Genomic DNA, 20,024 nt, shown 5'->3' on the forward strand with positions numbered 1-20,024 from the left:
AATTTTTTATTCCTGTTTCGGAAAAAAAATAACAAGATTATTTATGTATGAAATGTTTAAAAATATAAAGCATGGAGACACAAAAAAACTGATCACCTCAGCTTTTAAAGTATCTTTTGAGATTTAAAAAATTATGTTTCTAGGATAAATTATGAATATATTAATCAGAGGCCTCTTATCAGATTTGAAAATCTGAATTTATATTGTTTATTTGCTTTAATCCCTTCTTTACCTCCACTCGATATTTTTAGATTAGATAAGAAATGTATCGTCTCCACAAAATCCTGAAGTATTGAAAAGGCTATATCTACTCAACTAATATTAAGCGAATTTCTAATAGAAAATTTTAAAAACGCGAATATTTTGTTCAAAATATTACAGCATGATGCTGTTTAAATTTTGATTTATTTATTTATATTATTTTTAATTTTTTCTGTTGATCATATATTAGCAAGAAATATTTTAATCATTCATAGTTTGCATGATAATAAAATATAAAATATTATCTTAAAATATTGTTAAAATTATACAAAAAATATTACCTTAAATTATTGTTAAAATTATATGAAAAAAATTATTAACATTTCAAAAAATGTACGGAATTGAAGTTGGTATCTTTAAAACAAACTAGTTTTTGAATTTTAAATCAAAACAAAAATTATTTTTCAAATTGACATATTTAAACTTTATTAAAGAAGGACATAAAATTTCGCTAAATTTTTAATTGTAAATCTAATTAAAATTTAAAAAAACTCTTTTAATATAATCATCTATTATCTAAGAAATAACTACGTCAGATGTGATAGTTTTGCATCCTATAGCCTGCCTAGCATAGGATATTGAAAATTGCTTAGTCATGCGTATCAGAAGAATAATTAATATCCTTTCATTTTGCTCCATTTTTAAAAATAATCCCTAAAAAAATTAAATAAAAAAATCCGTTTTTAACGAAATATTTCAATATTCAAATAAATTTATTGTAAAATAGAACGATGCATAGAGTGCAATACCATTTGGTGAATTCTTATATTAAAAAGTGTTTGAGTGATGCTAAAATTTTTTGAACTCTTATCCTCGTAGTCTGGTCAAAATACAACATTACGAGTAATAATTTCAAAGCAGATCTTTTGTTGCCTAAAAGAAGGATGTTAATATAATTGAACTAACAAAATTAAATTCTTTATTAGTATGATGGGGTTCAAAGGTTGGGTTTACTATCCTATAAATTGCATCATTCGATGTATATGATAAAAAAATCATTCAAAACACTCCACAAGGTAGACCGTTGCGTCTACGGCTACTAAATTTGCTATGTAATTCATTCTTGGGTAGTAACTATTAAAAAGTATTTTTAAATATTTGAATTAGAGTTAAGGCTAAAAATTAATCAGAAAGTTAACACTTTTCCTCAATTACCTCAGGGTATTTCTAAATAAATATCGCACCATACAAAACTACATAAAAATTAAAACAATCTTATTTTCGTATACTTCTAAAAATATTTTTACAACTCTTTAAAAAAAAATTGTAATATATTTTACTGCATTACTCTTCATTCTTTTTGTTACTGAATTTATATTAATACATGTTGCAACGATATTAAATTCATTTTTCTGTGCGCATTATTGTTACCATAATTAAAAGAAAATTTTTCTAAATAACGTAGCGACTTTTTTAATCAAGCTTAAAATATTATCATGTTGCAATATTTTGGAGATATTCGATTCTCTTTCTTTTATTTTTATTTCAGCTTTTACTTCGTTTCCCATAATACAGTTCTCAAGCGCATTGAAATTAATACTTATCTATACTCATATTTAAAATGATGGTGCGCGCATGCGTGCGTGCGTGCGTGTGTGTGTGTGTATTGGCGCTTTAAAAGGCAAACCTTTGATTTATTTTTATGAATCTTGAGCATTAAATACTTAGAAGAATGCGTACAGCTCAGAGAAAATTTTTTAATTTTAATTATAATTGTAATTTAAGTTAACTAAAATTAAGAAATATTTTCTTCGTAATAACTTACAAAGATATTATTGCACAAAAATAATTTTTATATCTTCTTATTAATTTTATCATTTATATCGTTTAATGGATTTTAATGACGTCAATTTTTGCAGTACAATTTCTTCCAATTTTTAAAAAGAATTAAAAATATTTTAAAGGTATTTTACAACAGTACACTCCGTTGTTAAAGAGAAATTTAAATCATTTTATTGTTACTATTTTAACTTCATCCAAGCTTGTTAACATTGCTGATGATCAAAATATGAAGATTCGACTTATTCTATCATGTAGAGAGAGTTTCAGAATAAGATATGCTTTTTTACAAGTTCTTGAAATTTTCTTGTTCTTAAGCTATTGTTAGCTGCAGATACAAGCTATAGAGAAAAACTTTTAACAAATTCTCCTTTTTAATCAATGTTGCTGTTTCTTGTGATATATTTGGAGGTATAAAAATTTAGATATGAAATAATAAAAGTACATAGTACGATCAATAGAAAGGTGTAAGACTTCTAAAATATTATGAATTATATATCTAAAAAAGTTTGAAATTTAAATATATTTTGCTGTTAACTCCATTAAGCCAAAGTTACACAAAATATTTTATAACAAAGTTTTAAAAACCATTGATTCCGACTAACCATCTAGTCATCAAAGATAGGTAACTAGTCTAATAATAATATTTTTACCTAATTCACTTGGAATTTATCGAAACTTTAATTAAACTAAAAACTGATATAATATATAAATCAAAAGAGAAAATAAGGCTATTAAATTATTTTAGTTCTAATTATTTCAGTTGGTGACATTAAATTTCAGACGATAAAAAAAAAAACTCTTTCCCCGATTTATAGTTTCCTAAAATGTTATTTAAATCATCAAATATATGAAACTTTTTTTTAATTTACAATCATTTTTTTGAAAAGGATAGTTTTGAATATTTTCAAAATATTTTCATGAGTGTCATTCAAATAATTCGTTTGTCACACAGATGTGGATAATTCTCGTCAATAGCCTTTCTATTACTAAACAATTTTATTATCCATATTGCTTCTGTTTATTGTATACGAGAATATACGAGAATATAAAAAAAGTGCACACAGTTTTTTAAAAAGCAGACATAACATTTTAAAATTCCAGTTAACCTATCCTCTAGCATGAATTTCTCATCCTGTTCATATATATCTATGTTGACAGCCCAAATTCTAAATAAGATTATCCAGTCCCCCCCCCCTATGCGTTTCTTAATAATAAAGAAGAACGTGTGTGTTGTGTTGGCTTACTATAGGGAAGACCGTTAGGTCCACATATAACAAATTTGACCAAATTGATAGATATATTATAGATAGTGAAACTGTGCATCTTTGGAAATATTTTTTGAAATTATAATTAGCAATTTTATTAATTAAAAATTAAGCGAAATTTTGAGCCTTTACCATGATAATTGCCAACATATTATAACGTAACAATAAGTTTTATATCATTTTAAAATTCAATCAACTATATTTGCAAAGGTTTTAAGTTAGGTGAAGCACATGTTTCAAACTGTTTTCAATAAACTTAAAATATTTTTTTAATTTATTCCGCATACAAAACTTATACCGTTTCCATTGTTGCACTAAATACTGAGTAGGTTCCATGCTGAGTAGGTATGTATTTAAAATACGCTTTTATTAAAATTTTATAAAGCATATTTGTTAGAGTACACATAACTTTAGTCCTAAATGATTCAACTTTTCGTCCATTTTTAATGAATGTAATAATTTCTGCAAGAAAACATTTGTTTTATTTGACCGCTTCGATTTCATAATAATATTCAAATCTGAAGTGATATGGCGGAAAATTAAGGAGATGCATAGCACAATGAACATAACAATGGACGGCTTCTTAAACAATACATATTTATCAAAGTATAAAGTTTAAAAATGGTTTTCTGAGGAATTTAACAAGTAATACAATTAATTGAATACATTTAAATGAAATTCTTGCGATCAATTATCTCAGCGATCCAGATGGTCGTCAAAGGCGACTAATAATATATGAAAAATTTTGGGAAAGCACAAATAAACAAATAAAGCCATGGAGAATAAATAAGGTCGTATAATAATTACAATATGATTAATCTCTTTTTGCTATATATATATATATATATATATATATATATATATATATATATATATATATATATATATATATATATATATATTAAATTTGAGCTAAAAACTGCAATACTCCCATTTTCTATGTCACCGTTAAAAAGGTACTAATCTCGAGAAAAAAAATTTGTTGACACCATGATAAATTAAGAAGAATATGATCAAGATATAAATTATTGTTTGAAAACACACTGCTCTAAACTTTAATTTTATCATGTAAATTACCTGTACGGTATTAATAAATAAAAAAGAAAAAAAGAAAAACATAAACAAATAATATTAGAACTGTGACATGCTTAGGTTATGCATAAATGTTACCCTAATTTTATGTTCAGATATTTAAAAAAAGAAATATATAATTTCAATTCCAAATATGATTTGAATCTTGTCCCCCCCCGTTCTAAAATTAAATGATTCATTGCACTTGAATTATTTATTTTAAATAGTCACACTTTATTTATCCGTCCCAGCTGTCAATAAAATGGCCACACAATTTTTGATGTGTAAATCTGGCTAAGGTTATAAAAATTAAAGCAATCTGAGTCTCTCGTTTGGAAATCTTACTATGTTAATGTTTTGGATTTGATTCATTTGACAGGATCATATCAACATTTTCTTTTCATTTGTAACAATTTTTACATCATACAATTAACAGGGAAAAAATGCCTGTCAGAACAATATTATCATGTTAAAAAAACATTCTTTTATTCTCAAAATTTAAAAACTCTTTTATCAGTAAAATCTATTTCATTTTCAAAGAATCTTTTTTTTAATTTTATATCATTCTTTAAATGTACTCTTAATTATACAGCTGAGATAATTTGCACACAGAAGAAATGCTTAATATCGTCCCACTCGATTGTGTATAAATACAACAAGATTATTAAAAATGTTGTTGCAAAATATATTTAAAAATGTTTTCAAATCAGAAAAAAAAATATGCGAAAATAAAATTGATATGACAGGAATCTTAATTTTCAGAATTTTTAAGTGATATAAAATGAGCTTTTATGGGTGATGCTTTTACTTCAAAGCTATTTTGAAAAATAAATAACATTTTCTTTAATTTTTAATTAAAACCTTTAAAAAACTTTTTTATTGAACACGTATTATTAAGATAAGAAGCAACTACGTACTCTACATGGCATCTCAAAGTGCAACAATTTGCCTGTATAACAATATTAAAATATGAATTGTTTCACCTATATCGCATCAGTCATAATATAGGATGCAATTTGAAGATAATATTCATCATATAAATTAGAAAATAAATTAAATAAATAGACAGAAATATATCACATACATAACTTACTATACATATGAAAACTGATTCATGATATCTTTCATTCATATAGACTATTTTAAATCTAAACTAAATTTGTTTCCATTCTAAATTCAAAATTTTTATTAAACAAGATTAGTTGCGTGGTAGAAAAAAATCAACATTTTGGGCAAACAGAACAAAATGTAAAAATTTATCCCCATGACTTTTGTATATACGTAAACATTGTAGTTTTATTAAAACCTAAAACAGTATGTCTTACTATTGATCGATTTAGTCCAAAGTGTGATACGTATTAATAATTTTAAAGCAAAAAATAAACCTAATCTTATCCATCTAGCTAATTTATGGTTTCTCCTTTATAGTTAGTAGAAACAAAGACAAAAAAAATGCACATTTCAAATTTTGATTATGAAAATTTGATATAATAGTAGCATCAATGCATTTTATGTCTATTGCACTGTCTAACGAAAGGCTTTTGCTTATAATTAAAACATTATTTTTCAATTTTAAGAACTTAAGAGCAAAAAAAAATAATAATAATAATAATATCGACTGTTTTCCAACAAAGGATTTTTTTTTCATACCATTTAAATAAAAGTTCTGAAAAGTAAATAAAATTCTAACCACTTAAAACAAACTGTTATTTCGCTACATTTCAGTTTATTTATCGTCTCAATATTATAAAAGAAACTTTTTTTATATAAAAGTAAAAGTTTCCATAAAAAACTTTCTTGAAAAAATAAAAGTTTTCATAATTTTTTTTTATAAAAATAAAAGTTTCCATTATAAACTTTGTTTAAAAAAATAAAAGTCATGCAAAATTTAAACAATCTAGATTAGATATTTTAGGTATTTTTTTTAAAATGTCTGAAAAGAAACATAAAAATAAAGGCACAGCTGAAAAGTTTGAATAACCCCCAAAAACACAGAAAGAAAGAAATAATAATCTCTTATTTACTGAAAAAAGTTTAAATAAGCTTTCAATGCTCTCTGCAACTAACAACAATTCAAAAGAATTTGTTTACAATAAAATGAAACAAAAATAAAAGCATAAAAAACATGTAAACAAAGCAGCAATTTATTACTAATAGAAAATAAAAACCCTTCACAAAGAATGTGAAAATAATAATAATAATAATTTTATAAATAAACAGATATCGTATAAAATATCAAATAAAGCTTCCACCATGAAAACAGGCATTGAATGCTCCTTATATAAACTCATTTTATATAATAAAGTGAATACTTGGAAATTTATCATTAGAAATCCAATAAATTGAACAATTCCAAGAGATCCACTACAATATGATAATTAGTTTTCCTTATAATAATGAGAAAAGTTTGCAGAAAAAAAGTTTTGCTTCCATATAAAAGCAAGGCAGTATAACTCATAGAAAAACAATACAATTTCTTTATAATTTAAATTTTTTTAAATAAATTTCAAGCCATTTTTTTATATTATTTTCTAAAACTCATTCTAAATTTTTGCAATAATAACATGCACAAGAAAGCTTTATTTAATATCATCGTAATATGAGTGTATATAAATACAGTTTCTGAGACAATTAAATGCATTGCTGCAGAATACAATTTAAAAAATTTTAGAAAAAAAATTGTACAGAAATAAATTTGAGGAATAGTTAATTTTTTAAATATAAAGTTATATCAAACAGGCAGAGAATTTTTTTCATAAAATCCCGGCTCAATGCAATAAATTAAATCCAAATGTTGCAGAGTTGTTTGCTAGAAATATTATTATATGGCAATTAAACATTTATTTTTTTTTAATAATGACAAAAATTTGTTGGTAATTATTTTATTTTCAAATATAAATAAATCGACCTTTAAAAGACAAAAAATAAAATAATTTTCTTATCATTATTTAATCTTTATGTTACAAGGATATGATGAGGATTTTTTCATACCGTATATCATTCTTATGTTACTTCTTAACATAAATTCTTTACCTTTGCAGTCAGGTAAAAGGAAAATCAATTATGTTCTTCACATACTTATTTTATATAATACATGAATGTCACAAATAACATTTGGTTTAAAGAAATTGTTCTTCCGTTTTATGAAATTGCATCTACAATCCATAAAAGTGAATTCTTTGAATATATGCAAATTACTTTTTCGCAAACGATATTTTTCATTTGCAATTTTAATGTTTTTTACGCTATTACTTGGGAAATTTATAATATAAAGAGAAATCTTTTGCGCTTAAGGAGCCGTTGTTTCAATATTAATTTTTTATTGCCGATTAATTCCTTTTTTGATTTCTGAATACAAATTTTAAATTTATCTACGATTCTAATCATGATAAAAAATAATTCAAAATTTTCATCGGACGAAATGGCAACAACTAAGTAAATACAAATAGCAGCCAAAAATATGCATAAAGTTTAGCTAGAAATTACCTGCAATGCTCAGATAAATAATTTTAATAAATAAAATTACATATGTATTTTCACTCAATGTAAATAAAAATGCCCTGATTTTATTTTTTAATTTTTGTAAAAAATAGTACTCACTTTTCTATAATTACCATGTTACAATGATGGAAATTAGGTAATTACTTATTTGTATATATTTTTAACGAATTATGCACAAAAATTAAACTTGATTTGCAATTCTCACATACTAAAACTGGCTGGCTCTAATTTTTTAATTAGCGTGTTCATATGCTCACAGTCAAATTGGACGGATTTATTTTCAAAATTCCAAAATAATAATAATAATAATAAATAAATAAATAAAAATAAAAAATGCTGTAATTTACTAAAACCATGGAGTCTGTTTACTTAATAAAATACCTAGTTTTCAACAATATAAATAAAATTTGCATTATTAAAAAATTAACATTGTGTTTATTATGAATAAAAGTTTGGCTTTCATAGTTAGAAAAATTAAACTAGAATTTTATTTAAAAAAACGAAGAACTAACTTTAGAAATTAAATCTATTTAATTCCTTATCTAAAAATCGTTTAAGTTGGAAACTGAATCAAATCCACTCATGGAGAAATTCTGTAAAATTTGCGAAAATTTATGAATTTAGATGCTTTATATGTATAATTCATTTTAATTTAGGAATCATTTTCAATAATTCATCATTGTATGTTGCTTTAAAACTATATGGTAGTAATTTACTAAATAAAAATTATTAATACTAATAGAAATGAATTTAATAGGCATTATTTTAAAAATTAAAAAGAGTATCAACATTAACTACTCAATCATCTTGTATGATTAATATGACACATGACAATATACTATTTTTTTTATCAATAGTATTTCAACAGCATGTTTGTTAACAAGAAGATAGATTATCTAGTAATTAGCTATCTCTTTTACTAAGTATTTAAAAACCAGAATAGAAGGAACAAAGTACGCAATTAAACAAAGAAAAAGTTAAGACACACTTGAGTCTTTTTATTCGAAACATCATAACATGATAATTTATGACTTATTCATTTATCAAGATTTTATTTTTTTTATATTTGCTCTTATTTATATGGCAGCATTATTTGTAAACAAAAAAAAATGTTTTTAATATATTTACAATGGATATGAATGTGAATTGAATATCAAATCAATCAAAAGTATCATTTAAAAATTTAGCAAATATTTTGCTAATAAGAGAAAATATTTTGCAGAAGTAAAATAAGCATTCAAAGAACCAAAGCAACTTTGACCTATTCTTTAAAACATACGTATTTCATCCATTTTTTTTTTTAATTTTAGTGTTGTAACAATAAAATTTTAGTCAATAATATTCTCTGAAATTATTTTTTTTAAATTTTAATTCACTTATAATTAAAAAGCTAATAAATTTTGAATTTTTTTTTTTGATTAAATACCTGTTATTTAAGAAATAGCTTAATAAGCAATAATAAGCAAAAATAATAAATTTTAGACCCTAAAACTTGTCTTGTTGAGCATTTTAAAGCATTTTTTTCTACTACGCATATAGACACACATGTCGCTATTTGCAAAGAGTATGTCAGTCTATAAACATTGTCATGCTAAAACTGTTGCTTCATGCAGTTCGTATGGTGCACTTAATTAGGATGTAACTCATTATATTACTGTTTTATAAAACATTTTAACTGTATTATCGCTAATAATAAAATCATTAAGGTTATCTAGCATCATATTAATCTAAACTAATTCTAACAACGTAATTTATACCAATTCTCAAAGAACACAACATAAAAACGGAAGAATTATGTAATCTAACAAAAGATATTTAAAGTATGCATGATATTTCCAAAAGAAATTTCCATAACTTTCTTATGGATATTGGCATCACTAAACCCGAGTTTACAAATTTCTGTATGGAAAGAATCAAGTGACATCTAGTGGATCCCACCCACAACTATTACCGTCTTGGGACGGGAAGACGGACAACTAAAAAAAAACAAGGTATGAAGAGGAGGGATGTCGCCCTCGCAAAAAAGGTACAGAAAAGCCACTGACCTTTGACATTATTTTCCGAATCCGCTTGAGGCGCCGTCGGACCCAAAGCCGAGATGTTGGCGGCAGAAAGCAACGTCCAAGCCTCGGACCAGTTCCAGCCACATTCCCTGTTTGGAAACTCACAGTCGAACCCAAACACAGATCCGGCCGCCAGAAGCAGGACAGTGCCCACCCAGAATGACCATCCCGGGCCCATCATGTCCGACAACAGCATTGGGCAATCTCTTCAAATTTCAGAGACAGATACTCGAGAGCAGTTCGTGGAATTCCGACCGGTGTAGGGATGGATGCGGCTAAGACAACGGCCATCCTTTGCCATCTCCGGCATCTCGGTGATGTCAGTTGGTAGCCATGGCAACCGGATCAGAAAGGGGGGAGGGAAGGAAGATTTTGCACGCAGGGAAATCGGCAGTTCGCTCTTGCTAAAAGTACAGCAACGTAACGCAACGAAAAGTTTATGTAATGGTAGGTCGAGGAGGTCCTTGTAGCACGTAGAACTCAGCGAACTTTGTCCTGCTGGAGGACAGAGCAAAAATCGGCGGGAAAAAGGACATTCCGATGCTGCTTTGTGCCCGACCGGCGTTATTCCTGGGAAAGATGGTGGGAAATGGGAGCTCGTGTTGCTTCACGTGACCGCCAGATGGCAGGAGTGCTGTGCAGCAGTTTGAGGCTCGCTGCCAAGTGCAGTAGAAAAGTATAGAGTGAAGTTTTGTAAAGGCTGTTTTTCTCTCGCTGCCTGAAGTTCTACGCAGCTAATTTTTCCCTCTGAAGACGGTTTTTGATCTCGAAAAGGTGATCAGGAGACGGAAGTTTTCATTCAAGGCAAACGACTTCTTAACTGCACAATTGACAGTTTGCATTCAATTAAAAACATTACGCTAAACAAGGCAAACTGTTTAACCTGAGATATAAATACATTTGAATAAGATTCAGCTGCTATTAAATTTTTATTTTCTCGTCTACGTAGTATAGAGAAAGTATAGTAATCGTCAAAAAATTGGAACTCGAGATTCTTCCACGTTTTAGACCTCCGAAAAACACATTTTTTTAAAAAATATCTGTTTGTCTGTGACAAAGATAACTCTAAAACTCTTTCAGCTAGAAGGTTGAAGTTTGATTACAGTCTTTGGTCTCTTAAAGTCTCTTGATTTTGTTAAATTATAGTCTTCGCACCAAATTTGCATATTTCTATCTAATTTTCAGTAAAATCTGTTCAACGGAAGTCTGTCTGACCGGCTATTCGAATATAAGAGAATGATGGTTACAAAACAATGCATATTTTAAAACATGTGTATTACGATGAACAGATTTGACATCTATAGTGTAGAGACATGCCAAATTTTAAGCCAAATCCAGGTACCGGTTGAAGGTCTGTCGATATGCACTTTCAAAAACATGCAAACACTATAATCGAAAAACACAATGACTTAAATATATTAAATCCGACATGGGATTTTGTGATTACAAATCTAGATTTGTGTGAAATTTTTTGTTTCGAATATCTGGGATTAAAGCGTCTAAAATCCAAATTCATATTTCGAATACTTTTAACCACATTCCAGGGATTAATCGCCGTAAATCTCGCCAAAAACTTCATGATAGATTCAGTAAAAAGGCTGAATTCACTCCAAAGATTAATATTTCATAATGATTGTCGCCAATTCCATGTAAAGGCGTTCTCTGGGATGATAAGTTTATTAGATAGCATGCTAGAAAGACCACTCCGCTGTTTTCTTTTTGTTAAGACCTGAGCTGGCAACATTTATAAAAGTAATAGATAGCAATATGTAAATAATAGGAATATGGTTTTGAAATCTTTGCATCCAAAATTGGAGACTGATCTATTATATCAGCAGCACAAGAGAGAGTTTAGAATTTTGAATGACAAACATCAAACAAAAATACAGATGTTTTAAAATATAGAATTTAAAAAAAAAAATTTACCTTAAAATAACGTTCTTCTAACTAAAACTACAGAACTAATTTAAAAAATGGTTATCTTCAACTTAAGATCAGACATTCACTGATAAAGAAAATAAAATTTTAAAGCACAATTATTGTGCAGATCCAGTTTCCAAATTGAGATGTAACAAATCTTATAAATGAAGTGGTTTTATAAAAACATTATAAAAAAGTGTGATTCAATCCCTATCTGTTTAATGATTTAAACGTTTGTGTTTTTTCTCTTGTAATCCGAAATCGATTGAAAAATCAAAAAGCAATTTCATTGCAGAACGTATTTCAATAAATTTATAATTCTTCTTATAATTTAATAATTTAGAAATAACAAGCCATGCTGGTTATGTTGGTTTAAAATCACTATCCCCAAATAATTTATTTTTAAAGTAGCCACCTTTTGTGATCAACTTACTAGACGGGAATATCACTTGCATTTCAATTAAATCTATTATGCATAATTTGATACGTTCAGCATTTCTTAAAAAATTATTTTTAACAATTAAATTGCGAGAAAAATTAAAGTCGCTCCCCCTTTTGTAGTAACTTTACACTTTTTTTAATTACTGTGAACATGAACCTCCTTAATGGAATGAATAGCATTGCATCACAGTTATGCTAAACGCAATTGCCCACGAATTATAACATTTAATTAAACTAATTGTATAAGTAATTTCACTTATTTCTCTTAACATGCTGATAAGAAAATTAAAGAACAACCAGTAAAATCTTTTAGCATATCAAATATATTGCTTAATTTCTTAGAAAACTTTACTAATACATTTCATAAAAAAATTGATGAAATAGAAAAAGTAAGTAAAAATTCACAATAATATTACCAAAGACTATTTCTACTAATAATGAAAACGTAATATTGTGTTTATCTATTCATACTTTACAAATTATATCATTTCACTTATAGCTAACAAATTACTTTGGAAAACGGGAAGGTGCATGCTGACATGATTCTTTTAAAATATTAATTAAAATCTTGAGTCCTAAATTATTAACTCAGTGGTTGACCCTCTTCTTTGATAATTTCTATAAAAATTAATACACAAAATTCACTTTCTGTACCATCTGAAAACAAAAAAAAACTGTTTTTCAATAATATCACTTTGATTATCATCGAATTTTTGTATAATTTTAAAAGATTTTTTCACAGTATTTTTTAAAAATAATTTGTGACAATATATTACTTTGTCGCAATGAAATTCGAGCACTTTTCGTTGTTAATATAAGTAATCTTACTTCACTAATATAAATAATATTATTTAAGTTATTATAAAAAATTTTATGCCACAGTTTAAAACTAAGAATTGCAGATTCTCCTAATTTTTCTTCTTCCTTAAAGCCGCAATACATTTCTTTTTATTTTTACAATTCAAAACATTCTTTTACATACGGATGCATTCAGTGAATAAAACTTGAGATATTAAATAAATTAGGAAACATATCCAATAAACTTAATATTGGGAATTGTTATGTTTTATTTCCTTTTATTAGAATGCTTAAATCTAATTAGCTTGGTTTTAATCTAAAATACGTAGTACGTAATAAATATGTAAAAAATATTAATGTTATAACTGCATATTTTGCATCAGTTAGCGCTGACAACTTACAATTAAATGTTAGATGAATTTTTCTGATATATCATGTGATTTGATGCCAGTCGAGATATCCATGAACTAAATGAACAAAATAAGAAGAAGGCTAATAATATAATATATTTTAAAGATTTATTACAATGTGAATTTTTTTAAAAGTACAGTGTTAAGGAACGTATAAATTAAATTATTTTTAAGAGATTCAGCTTCAGTCGCTATTTTCAATAAATAATCTGATCTTTGAAAGCAGCTGGTGTAAAAAGAAACAGAAACTTTGTTCCTTATCTTTCAACAGTGAAAAAAAAATGTTTCCTAAATATTTGTTGGAGCAATGACAACGATCTAAATTTCAATGCAAGAATTAAAAAATATTGTTGCCAATTAAGTATAAAAATGCTTTTTAAACTGTTAAAATTAAAGAAAAAAATTGACAGCTAAATTGATGCGTTTTAAGATTGTGCAGTAATTATTTTTGTGTGATGATAATTCTGTAAATGATCCATAAAAAATTTTCTATTTTATAGTCTTCTATGCACATGGAAAATTTCATACTTTTATTAAAGAAATTTGAAAATATATTAATAGGCAAATTAATTGACTTAGATCACTTTTTAATACATCAAGCTGATCTATTAATGAATCTTTTGTCGTATATTTCAGAGATAATATACATTACAATTTAATATTACTATAGGTTATTAAATAGACGCAATCAGAAAATATTAATGCATTTATTAGATTTTGTTAAATTTTAAAAATAGTCAAATAATGCATTAATTGAAGTGGGCACAAAAATTATTTAAAATCAGCATCTTCGACACCTAATCATGATCATATATGCCGTACGCAATCACACTTAAATATAAGTGTGATTGCGTACAGCATATATGATCATGATTACGCACATATATGTGATCATGATTAGTTACAGCATAAATCGTCAGCGTTTCAAAACATTCCTCTTTACCGAAATGCATCATTTTTAAGAAAGCCTAATTAGCACGCTGACAAATGTGAGAAAAAAAAAATTTCTCTTGCGTGCGTGCATACGTGTGCGAGTATTTATTTTCTTCGAAAATTCATATCATTTAAATATATTTTCAGATGTCACCGGTTGTAAATCCCACGTCCATTTTGAAAAAAATAATCTCAAAAACATTACTTTATCCTATATTCTTTATAGGGGAATTCCTCAGTTCGAAATCCCAACTTCTAATTCCAGTACCAATTTTGTCAATTTGTATTTCATATGAAATCTCATGATCATTAGAAAAGCATAATCTTCTGCTTCCGTCAACTTCCATTTTCAAGAGAAATCTCAAACTAATTTATTGCATATTCTATATGAAAAGAACCATGATAGAACTCTCAAGACCCAACACTTTGTCTATTTCAACAAGTTTTATTTCATACAGATGCCCATGACCTCTTATACCAGTACAGTTTAAAGAACAACAAATACTATTTAAAGGAGTATTTTCCTTTTTTATAAGATAAAGTTAATCAAAAATGACTGTCAAATCTGATACTACTATAAACACTACTGGTACTGTATAAAACGGCACAGTTAATTACCGAAGGAATTAATGCATTCTTTTAAAATAAAACAGATACCATCATATGTGGAATTTTGAAAGCCTTTACGAAAAAAAAGTCATTTATCAAAAGTATTCTATTTTAACATTCTAAATTTGAATGTTTTAAAAACAGGAATCATATCCAATATTCTCATTTCTTACTCAGAATTTATATCCCAAATTAAGTTGAAGATAAATATGCTGCATAAGCTCCTGAAATTCACATATTTCTATCTCTTCCATGTATATGTTTCAATCTCCCGAATTAGAGGAAAATCTTATTCTCAGACAACGTCTCAAGCTCTCAGACAGAAAACCAGCGCCTTTATTCTATTAAAGCAACAGAAAATTTCACAATGCCAGAGCAGTTAAGGCGTGAAAAGACAGTTTAGCCTATAAACAGCGTTTTTGCAACACCAGTCACAAAAGTGCAATCGAATTATAGGATCGCAGCTCTTTGAGACACGAGCCTTTCTAGTTAATTGAATCCAATCTTTTCCTTCAAAAAAATGTTGCCATTTTTGAAGTAGTTAATCTATTTACAAGAAAGTTCATAAAATTATCGAATTGTTATTAATTATGTAAAAAGTTTATTTATATTTAAAAGTATGTAGTTACATTTGAATTTTCAAAAAATGTTATAAAATGCTTTGATTTTATGAAATTTAATTAAATTTTTGCATAAGATACCATAAAAATGCGTATGAAACAAAAACATAAGAGTTAACAAGTCAAAAACATTTTAAAAATTGGAAAAATATTTTTTTTTTTTTTTTTTTTTTTTTTGAAGAAAAGCGAAATAGAAATATAAACAAGAACTTCTAGTTTAAAAGTTTTTCAAATTATTTGTTCAAAATTGGAATAACATAAGAAATACCTTACCAAGTTCCTCAACTAAGAAATAAGCCATTTCTATCCAATCTCTAAATACTGGGATTTGATTGATAAATAACATAAAATTTTTAAATCGTTTTAGCATTATAAAAGATTTTTTAAAAACTGTAAAACCTTTTTAAATGCTCAGATTGTTTATTCTGTTGTACAGGACTTATAGAACATACTGAAAAATTCTTATAACTAATTTTTAAAAAAAATATATTCATTAGATTTTAATAGATGAGGCTTTTTTGTAAGATTTCATCAAAATTTAGAATTTGAGAAGGTAAAGTTTAAGAGATTCAAAATATAATTAAAATGTATGCAACTTCCCAAAAAATGAATATCGAAGCAAAATTAAAATGGTTTTACAAATATGATCAAAAATTACTAGAAATGGTTATATAAAACAAAAAGTTTTAATATATTAGTCATACATTACTGCACGTCTATCAAAATAATCTCCTCAAACTGCAATGCACATCAGCCAACGTTTTTGTCCCTTATTAAAACAAGCCTTAAAGCTGCTTTTGTTAAACCCCTTCTGAGTTCGAAACAAATTTGCTTTTATCGAATTAATGGATACAAAATAATGTCCATAAAAAAGCAATTTCGACCGTAAGAAAGAGTCACTGAGTGCCATACTAGGTATTTCTTCACAGTTTTTGTTTTCGATGCTTTCATGTAATAATTTGTTCAATAATACCTCTAAATGTTAAACAGCCATCACTAAGCTCCAATTCTCGAATAAAATCAACGTGTTTATAATAAAATGAAGTGGATGGTCTTCCAGAGCATTATTCATCTATGACAGACTCTCTACTTACTTTAAACCTTTTGTGCCAAACACTCTTGTGTTTGGTAAACAGTTGTCTTTAAATGTTTCTCGCAGCATTTCAAATATTTTTATAGCAAGAATTACTTTGCGCAAACATATTTCAATGCTTATTCTTTACTCGATTACTCTCGCCATTTTGGAAAATCAGCAAAGTTAAAATTCATATCTCGAAAACAACTTGATTTTAGATGATAAAATGAAATAAATTCTTGTCTGTTGACAAATGCTCATAGAAGTCGTAATAAAAATGCTTGATAAAAGTTTATAAGCGATATATACAATAGATAATTTTAAATGGAGCATTCCGGTACTTTTTAATCATAGTGATATGAAGTAAAATGTCCAAACTAAGATTATTAAAAGGAAATATTTGATATTTTCTTTAGAAAGCTATTTTTTATTGTAGATCTCAAAACTGCATACAATGAAAAACATAATCAATTTGACATCAAAATGACCAATTTAAATACATCTAGGTGTAATGAAGCAAAGGAGAATTTGCTTTATGATAAACAAATTAATACCGAAAACATAAGATAAACTAGAAGCATTTTATCAATTCATAAGATTCCAATCTTCTCTCCCCAGCACTGTAAGCTTATTATGGCTCATATTACTACGACTCGAGACACCATTTCCTTCTTTTTAGTATTTGTGTGCCTGACTGGAAAATGCCGAATAATATACCTTTTTTTAATATCCCTTGAATAAGAAATTCTCTTGAATAAAATATGAATAAAATTCCCTTGAATAAGAAATTCACTCGATAATTTTGAATTCCTATACACTTTGATTACAATTATTTCAAAATTTGTGAAAATTAGACAAATCGTTGTATAAGTAAAGAGTAATTAAATGAATATCATTGGATTGTTGAGCGTATTGGTTAGAACATGTTGATGCTACTAAACAAAAACAGATATGTCATTTTTCCCTTTTTGTTTTCAATAATAAAACGTATTTTTAGAAATAATGTTAAAAAGGAAAATTTATCTGAAGAAAAAAAAATATATACAACAATTATATTAATATCATTAAGAAAGAATTCTTTGCTCTTGAGAAAAAAAAATTAAAATAAAGACAGACGAATTAAGCGTAAAACATAGCTTCAAACTAGAGGTTTGAATCTACTTTATTTTTTTTTTTAGTGCCGTGATTGCATTTATCTCCATAAAATGTTAGATTCAGAAAAAGAGAATTAAACTTGGCATATGACTTTTACTAAAAGAAGTGAACAAACCTTTATTAGAAATACAATAAATAAGAAATCGCTGAGCATTTTCAAGAATCTTGCCTATCCAAGCAAAAATAAGTGAATGAACAATGACAATAAAAAAATACAATATTGAATTGAAAAGAGTAATTATCAATGCATTAATTTCATATATATATATATATATATATATATATAACAGAAAAGCAAAACGTTGAATTTTCAATTTTTCAATCAACTTTTCATTTTCTTCCATCCAAGCTATTCATAATTTCAGAAGAATATAAAGCAAGAGTTTATCCTCTTCCTGAGTCATTCCATGCTCATCTAATCCAAGCATGAACTGAAAGAGAAAGAAATATTCGTTGCCAGAGTATTATTCATTTGATGACATGATGAGAGATTTATGAGTCTCTGAAATATGAATAGTTTTTCAAACGATAATATTTATAGACTAACATAAATATGCTAAAAGTATAAATATTTTTTCATGTGTTTATTTTGTGAATCATCGCTTTTTGTGTATTTTATTCACTTGTATATATTTTGTTTATTATCGTTTATTTGTTGTTGTTGTTTTGTCAAGCACATTGGAGTTTTTTTTTTCTTTAATGCTTATCCTCAAACAAAAACGTACAGAAATGCTATTTGTAAATTTAGTTTAGATAGCTGTAGCTAGAACAACTACCAAATATGGCCTGTAGCTATCTCTTGGTCAACAGATACTCAATAAGGAATTTTCATAAATTTTAATTACATTTTTAATCTAAAATTAAATGTAATTTTCAGGGGTTTTTTTCAATATTTTCCGAGGATTTTATTATACTAAAATTATCTTTACATTACCCCCTAAAATTTAAAAAAAATTCTTTATATTACATAATTTGATTTTTATAATTGCGCATAACTTGATATCTATGGCTCCATCAAAAAAGGTATTTTTGAATACCTAGACAGAAATTTAAATTTTGATAGTTATTGTTCCTGCTTTGTTTATCGTATACCAACCACCTTTGACGAACAATTGGTTCGTCTGGATTAATGGCAACTAAAAATTTCAAATAAGTGTTTTGCGTAACTCAATTTAATAGCTTTCTCAGCTAAATGATTTTAAATTTCCAGTTTTTAGTAAGTAACTCACACCATTTCAGAAGCCTTACACCATTAAGTCCATCATATTGTGCATTTTTTCTAATTTTTTTTCTCTATCTTTATCTATATCCAATAATATCAAAGGAAAAAGCAGCAGTGTTTAAAAAAGACGCATTTGAAGAATTTTTCACCATTGCTAAACTTTGAGGATAAATCTTAAACTCCTATGTTAAAAGGCAAAAAAAAAATTATTATTTTTCGAAGCATAACAGTGCCATATTTAGTAGCTTTAGAGAAAATGTATTGAGCTATAAAGCATTAAAACGATTTTCTTGTGAAACATTGTGTCTTTGTTATATTAGTACGTTCGAAATGCTAAATAAAGCATTAAAAATAATTTGCATAACATATTATTTAACAAGCTGAAACTCTTTAAAATTCACAAGAAAATTGATGGAATAAAACAAGAACATAAAAATCAATAATGACACGGCTAATGAATTTGAAATAGTGAACAAGATATCCATTGTCTATTTTTTAATATCCAAGAAATCACGTGAGTAAATATTAGTAGGAACAATAAAAAAAAATTAATTTCAATGTGATAGTGAAGGAAATACTATTTCAAATATAGCATAAAAATAAAATAAAAAAGCCTTACAAATTTTTAGGAACAAAATAATAAAAAATGTCAAAATTAGAAAGTAAAAGATCATTGAAGCTAGTATTATAAAAAAATACTTTCTTTTGGAATTTAAAAAGTGCAACGATAATTTTTCAGAAATAATGTTGCTAAAAATTATCAGCGAAAAAATGTCTGCACTTGAGTGCACCTGCATAATTTTAATGAACTAAAATTCTAAGGAAAACTTGGAAAAAAAATTACAAGGCGGTGCACATTTTCACTCCCCAAAATATACACTATATGATCAAAAGTACC

General features: G+C 26.6%; 1 protein-coding gene across 2 annotated transcripts in view; it reads right to left on the reverse strand.

The window, feature by feature from the left end:
• LOC129978667 (leukocyte tyrosine kinase receptor-like) overlaps window positions 1-10,512 on the reverse strand; it is a 227,768-nt gene extending 217,256 nt beyond the window's left edge. For both annotated transcript variants that reach the window (XM_056090653.1, XM_056090654.1), the window contains exon 1: window positions 9,926-10,512. In XM_056090653.1, the coding sequence (XP_055946628.1) occupies window positions 9,926-10,139 (214 nt within the window). In that variant the 5' untranslated portion in view covers window positions 10,140-10,512. The remainder of the gene's footprint in view (window positions 1-9,925) is intronic.
• Between the last annotated feature and the right edge of the window lie 9,512 nt (window positions 10,513-20,024).

Source organism: Argiope bruennichi, chromosome 1, assembly GCF_947563725.1.
Source record: "Argiope bruennichi chromosome 1, qqArgBrue1.1, whole genome shotgun sequence".
NCBI lineage: Eukaryota > Metazoa > Arthropoda > Arachnida > Araneae > Araneidae > Argiope > Argiope bruennichi.